Raw genomic sequence first — 12,364 nt, forward strand, 5'->3', positions numbered from 1 at the left:
TCACCGCAAATTGATAATTCCATCCTAGTACACAATTATTAAGTATATGCTCCATTCTCCAATGGAGAATCAGCTCTCTCAAGACACAAAGACATATAGTCATCCACATACATCAATATAGTGGCATACAAATGAATTAATAGTTATGAAATCAGAGGTAGGAAGTTACATACTGAGCCCTTTTGTATTTCCTTCCAGAAACCCTTACAATGCAACACTGTATGGTGCTCTACTTAGGCATCTTTTAAATTTGTCCATCTGCTCTTGTTATTAGAAAACAGAGAGAAGAAGAGGAGAAAAACGTCTTCAGACCTGAAGAATCCTTCTAAGCAGATGAAAAGAATATTCATAAAGGATTCAGAAATGGGGACAATAACAAGTTCTAGGTCACACTTTGAAAGGAACACATCTCAATAATACTGTAGAATATTTCCAATTCTTCAGTTCAGAGGAAGTCTTAGTAAAGGACCTATATACTGATTGTACCCACAGTGGCGTGAATTATATGCCTTTTCTAAAATCATTTTCTCTCCCCCTCCCCCCAAGACCACTTGGCTGGCTGGTTTTTTTTGTGCAAATAGCCCTGAGTGGCACTTTGTGATGTGCGTATAAATACTGCTGAGTCTTTATCTACCATCATCTATGTTTAAACACTTAAAACAAAAACCTCTTACTCTTCAATATTTAAAGGTCATGTACCATTTGTATAAGTTTGCAATAAAGTTGGGTACATATTCTGATCAGATTGGCCAGAGTTAATGAGCACTTTTTTTGGAATGACTTATAGCATCTCCATAGCATCACCCAGCCAGCACTGAAGAAATATAAAGCTTGTCTTTATTACTGGTATGTGGCAGAACAATGGGTGAGTGACTCTAGAAGATGCTATAAGTTGAGAGTGCAGAAATGACTTCAGAGGAACTAACTGTAAGATGAAGTCAATCATAAAATATCAACAACAGTCCAGCTTTCACTTATACAGCTGCAGTCACCGAGTCCTTCTGCCTTGGATCTTGGTACCTGCATTGGTACTGATCAGGAGTGCTTTGTCTGTGTCCTATTCTGCCCACCTCATTATAAGGTGGAGCTCTGTGGCCTTGTGGTGGGGATGGTGGTACATCTTGGCGGAGAGGTCCTTTGTGCTGAATTACTGGCTGTGGTGGGAAATATGGTGAATACCATAACTCTGTTGCTCTTGGGCCATCTGGTGGATGAAGGTAGCTCCCTTTGGAGGGGTGAATTGCAGGTTGGCTTGCAGGAGGGTAGTGAAGATCTCTGTCTTTGTGTGCTATCCGTAGTCCTGTTAAATATTCCATTGGTTCTACAGATCCATGCCTAGGAAGAAAAATAGAAAGGGGGTGAGAAGCTGTCAGTAAAAAGTCTTGCATCGCTTCATCTAAAATGCAGCAATTGTTTTGGGCAAGAAATGTCACTTCCACTAATTAACAAAAGTCCCTCAGAATAAAAACTAAAGCGCTGGACTGATAAAACACAAAAAAAGCCAGTGGAAAAGTCCAGCCTCCACATATTGTAGCTTCTTCATCAATACGTTCGAGCTATTCACCTTATTTGCAAAACTGTACTGAAAGCACTTTCTTTTTTTGTAAGAAAGTAAAGTCTAAAACATATGATGAACAGCTGCAGGACTTGGGTTTGGCTAGTCTAAAGAAAAGAAGAAACAGGGGTGACATGATAGCAGTATTCCAGTATCTGAGGGGCTGCCACAAAGAAGAGGGGGTCACGTTATTCACCAAAGGGCAGGACAAGAAACAATGGTTGGAAACTGATCAAAGAAAGAAGCAACCTGGAATTAAGGAGAAACTTCCTAACAGTGAGGACAATTAACTAGTGGAACAGCTTGCCTCCAGAAATCGTGAGCGCTCCCTCACTGGAAGTTTTAAAGAAGAGACTGGACAGTTACTTGTCTGAGATGGTATAAGTTCTCCTGCTTGAGCAGGAGGCTGGACTTGAAGGCCTCCATGGTCCCTTCCAGCCTCTACTCTACTCTACTCTACTCTACTCTACTCTACTCTACTCGATAAAGTGTGTTTGTGTCTTGTCTAGCCTGAAGATATACTGATGAATTTGGTCTGTATCCCAGCAAACCATAACACTCATGTACAATTCACACGTCAAAGCTGATTTGCCCATGTTGTCACATCAAACATGCTAGTCATAAAACTCTTGAAGGCCCGCAATTAGAAAGCCTGGCAGTCCCATAAAAATATTAAAGATATGAGGACATAGTATCTGTGTTTAGTGAGCCAGCTACCATTAACATTTTTCTTTCTGGGTGTGCAGCACCATGTAACCTGTGGGCATATGTATGATCTTGTATATGCTTCTCAAGTCGCTTGCATTAATTTATATTTGACAAGATTTGGATCATTAGAAAACTCACACCATGGACTGCCGGGGATGGCTGATGACGGGGCCATTCTAAAGGTTTTCTGTCCCAAATTTGGATTAACATTAAAGAGGTATTCTCTCCCTAAAGCCAGGACAAATGATATGTGGAATAAAGAAGTGTTGTTTGTAGATGTCAACTCCAACAAGATGAAAGTTTGACTATTAGGAACTGTTCTCTGAAGAGTGAAATGCTTTTTTCAGTTATAGAAAGAACTCTGGCTGTCTTTGAATTGACTTGCTGACTGCAACATTGAAAAACCAAAAGAGTTCATGTCTTAGTGCTAGTTTTGTCAGATCCGACATGTCATATTTTCCACTCTTTCATGAACTTAGACAGTGTTTCAAATGTTGTATTCTTCTGCTAAATTTGTGCAATTCATGTAATTTGTGCAATTACGTTTCATGCATTTGATCCAGCTTGCCAAAGAAAAAAGTGAAGCACTGGAGAATAGCCAGGGAGAGCTTCTCCTAGGAGCAGAGTTGCTTAGAAAGCATAAGACAGATCCACCCTAACCAATAATGGGAATATAATACTTACAGATTTTTTTTTCTAAAAGAGGCAAGGGAACTGTAATGGGTAGGCAAAGATTCAAAGTGAGTATGAAATAGATGGATGGACAGACGGAAAGACAGATAATCACCTAAATCAGCTATGGGATGAAGGTGTCTTCCCTTACATTATAAACTATAGACAAAGGATTTTAGACTTCCCAGAGAGACACCAATTGTCCCAAATCACCATCTCTTCCATGCCTAAAAGGAGACCAAAATTTGGGTCTTCCCATTCCTAGTGCAGTACTTTAACCAATGCATCATACTGTCTTTTATATATATGCGTGTGCACGTGCACACATGCACACATACACACAACCAGAATTTTATGTTTCTTCCTAAACTAGGAAGGAAGGGAGTTTGAATTTAGTTACTTATGTTAAGCAATTTGTGGTCTTTTACTTGATACTTGATGCATTGTTAGAGTTCCATCTGGAGAGAAAAAAAACCCTATTAGTTCATGTCATCTAGCGCTTTGAAAGCTACAGAATCATTCAAAGGAGAGCTCTACTTCTCCTTTCTAGAAAAGTGGCAGAAATATTGAATCTCTGTTGGCAGTTCAGGATTAGCTTAAAATGGTTCTTTGATCTGGCTTTCTTGCTAGATGTGCAGGTGGAATGCATATTTCCTTTGGGGGGGGGTGTTTGCTTTGTCAGCCACAGCCATCTTGATAAAGATGGACCTTGTCAGTCATGTCTTAGCTAACTCCAGCTTAGATTACTGTCACATGAAATGCGCTCCCAAGGGACCAGGCTTGTCATCCATGTCTTTTCAATGCTAGGCTGGCAATCTTATCTCAGACGTTTCTATGGTGCTATTGTCCCTATGATGTTGGCTGCTTGCATTATATTGGACCAGAATCTTTTTAATGACTTTTCTGTACTATTTATTCATTATACAATTTTTTTCTTTTTAAATTACTTCAGTAACATTATGATATGCTCAGAAAATTCAACAGATGTTAGCAATCTTAACTCAGCAGTATGATTCACCAGTCAATCAATGCAGTCAGAAATTACTCAGAAACTGCAATTAGTCCAAAAGTTGCAGTTTAGTTGCTGCTGTGAACTAGGCATTTTGGCAAACTATAGCGACATAGCACATCCAGGGCAGAGAGACCTAATCTTGACCAACAAACAAGTCAATAAATAAGCAAGCTATTGGCTAACTCACAACTTTATTCAGGGTGATAAATAAAGGAAAGAAAGAAAGAGCACATGTACAGAACCCTAGATAGTCTTTGACTTAAACCATTTGTTTAACGACCATTTGAAGTTAGAATGGCACTGAAAAAAGTGACTTATGACCATTTTTCACACTTTTCACACTTACAACCACTGCAGCATCTCCATAGACATATGGACACTTGGCAACTGGCTCATATTTATGAGGACTATGCGTTTCCCAGGGTCATGTGAAAACCTTTGGTAACCTTCTGACAAGCAAAGTCAATGGGGAAGCCAGATTCTCTTTACAACTGTGTTCCTAACTTAACAACTGCAGTGATTTACTTAACAACTGTGGCAAGAAAGGTCGTAAAATGGAACAAAATTCGCTTAACAACAAGAACTACCTGTAGTCCCTTCATGGTCTAATGCTACTTTCAATCATAAAGAAAGTATCCCAAATTGGGGATAGAAAGAGAATTAACTGTCTTGAAATGTGGTTGCGTAGTGCAGGTGGCAGCAGTAGCTCCCACAACACATGTTGGCTTGTAGTCCATTCACCATCTCTGAGGGTGGCTTCAGGCCTTCAGCACTTGGTCTGGAGTCTCTCACAGCAAACAGGGAGGGCCTGTCTTTTATAATGTTCTGTTTTTAAAGTGAAGAATCTCTGGGGAGTACAGGAGCCCTGAAAGTCCAAGGCCTGGAATTTTTCCTCTCTCTCTTTCCACTTTAAACAGGAAACATTTGCACTAAGCAATTCCAGTGGGAGAACGCAGGTTCATTTCAAGGCAGATAATGTTTGCCCGTTGCTTGTGTTTGGTGATTTATCCTATGGGCTTAAATGAGTCCGGCAGGAAGAAAAAAAACACACATTATGTTTCATGTCATGTAAAACAATGCTTGGTGAGTCTGGAGCACAGCACAGACACGAATCACTAGACAAATAAGATGAGGGTCAGAAATGTGCAATTTCAGATAAGAGTCGAATGATCAGCAATTTGCTGCTTCTTTTTTAAAGTTATTATTTTGGCATGCCAGAACATGGCATTTAAAAGTGCTGAGCAACAAAAGTAGATTATCATGGTTTTAACTTAGACTGGTTAGTGCAGGAAGCTGGAGGAATTTCATATACTCCTGGAGTCTTAGCAGGTAAGGAAGATTATGAGATCTTGTAACTATATGAATAAAGCATTAAATATTGCCTCATTTTTTTTGATGGAATTACCTAAGTAACAAAATAGTTTGAAACTAGGTGGAATATCCCCAGGATCGACTTTGTGCTCCTTTTTTTTAAAGGGCATGATCTAAATTGTATTGAGAATCTGAATATCCAGAATGATCAGCCTGAAACAATAAATGTGGCAATGTAGCTCATTTGAGGAAAATAGGGTTCTCTTAATTTTGTTGGAATGACAAGGTTGTTAGCATTTTCTTTGTTTTGCTTTCCTTTTTTCCTTTTTTCTTTTTGTAGAAGATGATGACTTTAGGGGAATTTTAGCTTATCTAAAAACATAGAGATAATTTGTAGAACAAGACAAAAATAAGACAGAAATACACATAACAGCCCTAATTGAAGTCTTATGACTAATCCGGAGAAGAAATGGAAAACACCAATCTACAGTTTGTTGTGTTAAGAAGGTGATTTACAAAAGTTACTTTGATGGACTGTTTTGAGTGCAGACTATGGAAAAAGGGAAAATGGATTTTAATTAGGGTGTTTCTGAAATAAACATGCAGAGTGTTATTTCTCTTACTCTTGGGGAGAGATGAAGCACTATTCAGGATATTAACCTTATTCTATCCTCCCTAACTCTTATATATATATTTGTACTAATTAGAAGATTAATTTTTAAAAGGTTGTTAGAAGAAATAATGAAAATTATTGCCAGAGTCCTAAAGATTCTGAAATCTTGCCAAGGCAGCCCCCAACAGCCACAACTATGCTAAATTATATGTTTATATTGAAATACAATTCCTTTTTGTGTAAAATTGTGAATATAGAATCTAAGCTGCTGTTTCCAAAAATGTTACAAAATCACGTTGAGGCTGAAATGGGCTTCTGTTCACGTATGCAGTCTGTAGTTGTCATTTGTCTTCAAGTTGTGCTTTTTTTTTCTTATTGATGGTGGACAGTAGTGTGGAAGTGTTGAGGAAAGTGCACATGATAATATCAAGACATGGAAAAAGAAGGAATGTCACCTTAGCATGGAAACCAGAGCAAAGGCTGTGAGAGATTGAGATTTCTTTTTATTACATTTTATTTTTATTTGCATTTAATTTTTCTGATAAAGAAAAAGTAAGGAGAGAGACTGATAAAGGTGTATAGCTAAAGAGGTATATGTTTATACTTTATGTTTATACTCACCTTCACTCAACTTTACACAATGCCCTACTTGTTGCTACTTTTCCTAGAAAAACAATAATGCACATACAGACTGAGAATTCACTTATGTGTGTGTCTTAGTTTCCCCTTTCCAAACATAAGGAAAAACAATACTGCTTTTTCACTTTGCAAAAATGGCTCTCTCCAAGGAGGTCCTAATGAATTTTATTCTTGGCTCTTATTGTTTTTGTTGACTCCTGCAGGCCCCAGAGTTCAGAAGCTCGGTTCATGCCTGCACAGTGACCCATGCTTTGGAGGGTACACAAGTCTCTCAGATCAACAGGGAAGGCAGAAAGTCAGTGACCCATGGGATTCATCCAAAATGTCTGCTGCACCTCCAGCCACTCAGAAAACATGTGAGGAACATTCCCCATAAGGGAAAGAACGAGGAAAAAAAAACCCCTATCCGTAGGAATTCCAACAGGTCACAGAAGAGTTAAGAATATGAGAAATTTAATAACCCCAAAGAGCAAATGGAAAACTAATGTAGTCTTCAGTTTATATCATTTTGTCAATTAGATCAGCTGCTTATATCACCTGGCAATGCAGAAGCAATACAATGATAGTGGTAGGTGAAGTTGTTGAAACTGAGCAACTATTGCAAGAGTGTAAAGACAAAGATACTCTGTTAGTGGCTCAGGCTCCTGGACTTTCCCTTGCTTCTAGTGGATAAGACCTATGATTCTTTGTACACGCGACAAGGACACATGCAACCAGAAATTCCACAGATATATGATCTCCTGAAGTACTAAAACAAATAGGCAAAAAGAAATGAATGTGAATATAGTCTTATGTCTTTACGTTTTTGGCTCTTTCTTCTAGGTACATATGTTTAGACCTTCCATTCCCTTCCATGAATAGAAGGGAACTATCCAGTGGTGGGATTCAGCCAGTTCGCACCACTTCGGCAGAACCGGTAGGTAATTTTTTGTTGCCTAGGCCCAGAATGGACTTCTGGAAGTGGCATCCACACAGAGAACTGGTTGTTCACATATTTGAATCCCACCACTGGAACTATCTGAATAGAGAGACCCTCTATCTGGGGAAACTCTGCATGGGCTGAGGATCCTGGTTTTCTAAAGTCCTCATTTATGTGGAGAAGCTCAACTGATACAGGAAATTTTCCACTGAAAAAATTCAGTTTCTACAGTTGGAGGAACACAAGAGGAGGCCAGGCTAATCAACTCATCCTGCCTTTGTTTAAAGAGTAGCTCTGGCTTTCTCCCATTTCTTGTCTCTTTTCAGCCTCTTGCTTTTATTATATACTTGTGCGCAGATACACATAACACACACACACATACACATCCCTTTTGTTCACTTTCAACAACATATTTTCTTACACATACTCAACCCCAAGAGGAGAGCAGGGGTAGAGTGTCCCTCCTCATCTCCTTGAATGCCTCTTTCCAGCTACTTGCTTTCATTATCTGTGCCTCCTGCGTATTTGCTCACTTTTAACAGCATCTTCCTCTAATAATGTATTCTTGTCAAAGGTAAATACGAGGAAAAAGGAAACAGTAAAGAAATGCCTTTTTCTTCTTTCAGGTTAATATGTGACCAACTAAAAAAGTGTGCCCATTCAAATTTTCAGAAAATTAGGTCTTGTTCAAGTTCTTGAAAATAAAGAGGAAAACAAAACAAAACAAATGGACTTTGCATGGTACTGGATATGAGCAATAGGAATATCAAACCAGTCTTCCAGAAAGTGCATCTTAACTGTATCTTCTCAAATATTTCAAATGCTTAAAAGTCATTAAAAAGCAATCAAGTTAAAATGATAAGGCATGATTTTAGGCTACAGAATTCAAGAATAATGTTTTGCTTGTTTTGCTTTTTATATATTCATTACTGTACTAAAACCAATCATTTGAACTGGGTCACTTCCCCAAAGGTTCAAGATCAGAACTAGCAAGAGCATATAAAACAGAATCACTAGAAAAGTGACAAGGACACCTAGAACTATTTGTACCTGAACATTCAGGTTTATGAGTTAAAAAATAATGTAAGTTATTCCCAGTTTACTGCTGGTATAGTCTAGCAGAAAAAGTTGGGTTGGCTTAGTTCAAAGCCATATCATGGAATCATGGTGTGGATTGCATTATTCTCTTATGCTCAGGCCTCCATTTTTAAAAGGGGAAATCTGAGGTAATCTCATCAAAGATTATGAACACTTTGTAAACTACAGATGCTCCAGAAATAATGACGTTCATAGTTCAGTTAAGCCCTATTTTATCATTTGTTTTTAGTAAACCAAAAAGAAAATAGACTCTGACCAGGCACAACATTGCAGGTGTCTTAATCTGACTGAAATGCTTTCCTTTTTTTTTTTTATCACTGGACTGAGATGTGATCTAGAATTTCTGATGCAATATTGAAATCTTTAATTCCATAGTCACATTGTTCAGAATTCTTTTATTCACCTGAAATGTTTACTCTTGATATAAATATGTGCTATCTCACAGCTTCTGATCTAATGTCAAAACTATTTCAAATCATAGAATTAGGCCCACAGTATTTATTTCTTTTACCTGAGATAATAATGGCCAGTGGTGCAGAACTTGACTCTCAGTGTAGAGAAAGACTGAATCATACAAGGCCTTGCCCATAGCCCAGAAACAGATTTACACCCTTAATGAGAACCAGATTGCAGAGAACTCCTGTGCAAAACTCTGCCAGTGCTGATTCCAATACTGGAATCAACACTGATCTTCATTATATACTTTGCAAAAGTGCTACATAAGAGGCATATGCTAAGGACATGAGGGAACAATTCCAATCTTACTCTTTGGGGGCCTTAGGAAGTAGAGAAATGTTGGGGGCGGGAGGCAGATCTTACACTGCCAGAAATCTTCCATAAGATCTTAACCTTCCATAAACAACTTGCAGGTGTCTGGATATAAATAAGTGTTTTCAAAGAGAACTCTGCCGTTATAATTTGGATGGGAAGGAATGTATTCAATGACTTTATCCTGTTGTTCCAACAAGTTTAGTTCTTCTCTATTACAAGTAGCCAAACAGCAGCATAATACAAAGTCAAGAAATGGTTTCTTCCAAAACCCAAGCCCAAAGGATCTTAGATAAACTATTGCACAAATCTCTGATGTCCTCAGTGCTTACTATATTTACTCAATAAGTTCAGAGTGTAGAGAAAAGTCCTTTTGTGGGACAGTGAATAACCAGTAGTAATGGCAATAGCAATAGCACTCAGACTTATACACCACCCCATATTGCTTTATAGCATTCTCTGAGCAGTTTACAATGTCAGCATATTGCCCCAAACAATCTGGGTCCTCATTTTACTGATCTCGGAAAGATGGAAGGCTGAGTCAGCCTTGAACTGGTCTGGATCGAACTCCAGATTGTGAGCAGAGTTAGCCTGCAAAACTGCATTTTAACCACTGCACCACCAGGGCTCTTTCTGATCATTTGTAAGGCTTCTGATCATTTGTTAGTAAGGAACCAAGTTGCAAATTTGAAAGAAGGATCTTCCAACACAAGTTGCGGTCAGGAAATTGGACCTGCATATAGGAACATTTCTATATGTGTAAAGTTTACTAGCTTAGAAACAAGGCTGTGTGTTTGTGCATATGTGCACAACTGTACTTATCTAGGGGCAAACCTATTGGCTACAGTTTATTGAAATCAATTTGGAAATCTTCAGAATAGGCTGGCTTCTTCTCAAATGTCCTTGGTTTTAGTAATTTTAAAATAACATTTAGAGAAGAGGGTCATGCTTTTCACATTTAGAAACGTCAGGGTCCCAAACTGCTAAAGGAAAACATAGATGCTAAAAGGAAACACATTCTGCTTGTTACGGCTGATGTCCATGAAAGACTCTTGCACCTCATGGTACAAAGCAGATGTTTAGTAACTGCCATCCTATCCTTGCACATGCCACACACAGACTATTTATGAGTTGCTCTTGTTAAAGGTGCTGTCTCCTCCTATTCTTTATCAACAACGTGTGGCTACAAAAATCAGTTAATGTAAACTCTTTCCATCCCGGCCTCTCCTGCAGCACATGCCGTGCACTAGGGGGCTGTTTGGAATTCCTCACGTGTCAGATTTCCAGTTACCAGACCTCACATGCAGCACTGCTGCTAAGCAGGATTAGCAGGCTACTAGGCAACATTATATATTACAGGGTTCTGATTTCTTTAGGCTTTACTGAAGAGATCATTTGGTGACTTAAGATGCTGAGTGGAGAACAAATCTAACTAAATAAAAGGCTTCACACACCACTTTTCTTTGTATCAATCTAAAAAAAAAACACAACTACACAAGTTCCTTCACTATGCCGGTAGCATAATTTGGATAAGAACATGTTTAAAGAAAATTGAAGAAGATAAGTTGGACTAGCTTATCTTCTCCTTTATGCTACTACAGTTAGGTCCAATTCCACTCACAATCCAGACATTAGAGAGTAAAAAAGTGGAGGAGAAATGGGGGTTGCTGCTCTGATTCAAACTATTTTCCTGTCTAACCCACAGAAATACAATGAATGATGCTGGCAATACTGCTTCCACTGAACTCTTGGTTGATGTCTGATTAGAAGCCTTGAAATGCGAAGCTGAACCTCTACTAACAACTTGTGATATGAACAGCTGTCAAACAAAATAACTCAGCCTGATTGCTTTAAGTAGTGAAATTATTCAATTAGAAAAGTCAGTGGTAGCAAACTTCAGTACACAGTCAGATTATTTTCTGTGCAGAAGAGAGAAAGCTTCCCATTATTTTTTAAGCTTGTTTTTTTCAATAATGTCTTTGTTGCCATGTCTAGTTTAGTTAGCTTGTTTTCCAACTTTCTTCCTATTTTCCCCACAACAACAACAGAGTTGTTGGCAAACTCAGAGTTGGGCTGATAGAAATTGACTGGCCCAAAGTCCCCCAGCTGGCTTTCATGCCTAAGGCAGGACTATAACTTATAATATTCCTGGTTTCTATCAGTTGCTTTAACCACTAGACCAGATGCGTCATGCCGAAAACGCACCCACTCATTGCTGGTAATGGGGAAAAAGTTGCGAGACATCACGTGACGTCAGGTGACGTCGCGAGTTTGACATGCCTGCACTAGACCAAACTGGCTCTGTTGCAAGTTTTTTAATTTACTTGTAGAAAATGTGAGATGTTTCAGAAATAAAAAAAATGAGGGAAAGAAAAATTATTACAAGTATTAGACTATTTGTTACTGTACTGTACAGAGTACTGTATAGATGAAATGTAAACGAAATGTAAAAAATAACATTGAACTGGGTTGTCCAATGAACATAGAACATAGAACCAGTTAAGAACTCCAAAAACAAAATGAGCAAAAAATATGCTGTAATGCTCTCCATGTATCTTTGGAATTATATCCCATTGAACAAAGTGTGTTTTGCTTCAAAAATATTAGTTTGGATGCAAATTAATCAATGCACTAAAAATACAATAAATACTTGAATGAATGAAGCTCAGAACATTCAAAATAGAAATGTCTTTTCTTTAAGTCTAACAACTCTTCCCTTGCTTAATCTGGACGCTTTAGAGCTGGCCATGATAATAGGCTATTAGGTGGCTATTAAGTACATTGAAAATAAAAAGCAAATTACATGAATGGTCCAATAGATTTTGGAATAAGCTACAAGAGAAAGTGACTATTGTCTGTCCAGCTGTTCTGTACATACTGACAATCTTGGGCAATGCTGGCCTCCTTTCCAAGATTCCTCTTCGGAATTAAATAACTTATTGAAAAACATGCTGCTATTTTGTGACCTTTTCAAAAGTGAAAGGAGCTAAGGCTTAATGTAATGACTAGCTACTTAAATTAACAACATATGTTTTACTATATGCTGTACATTGTTTAATACAACATAAT

The 12,364-nt window shown here is 38.2% G+C and overlaps 1 protein-coding gene across 1 annotated transcript in view; it reads right to left on the reverse strand.

Moving 5' to 3' along the window:
• Positions 1 to 974: 974 nt before the first annotated feature.
• The window catches only part of LOC107289548 (partitioning defective 3 homolog B), a 164,898-nt gene continuing 153,508 nt past the window's right edge, over positions 975 to 12,364 (reverse strand). The window contains exon 6 of the mRNA XM_015818360.1: positions 975 to 1,335. Coding sequence (XP_015673846.1) covers positions 975 to 1,335 — 361 coding nt within the window. The remainder of the gene's footprint in view (positions 1,336 to 12,364) is intronic.

This window comes from Protobothrops mucrosquamatus, unplaced genomic scaffold, assembly GCF_001527695.2.
Source record: "Protobothrops mucrosquamatus isolate PMUCROS unplaced genomic scaffold, P.Mucros_1.0 scaffold_9, whole genome shotgun sequence".
NCBI classification, from domain to species: domain Eukaryota; kingdom Metazoa; phylum Chordata; class Lepidosauria; order Squamata; family Viperidae; genus Protobothrops; species Protobothrops mucrosquamatus.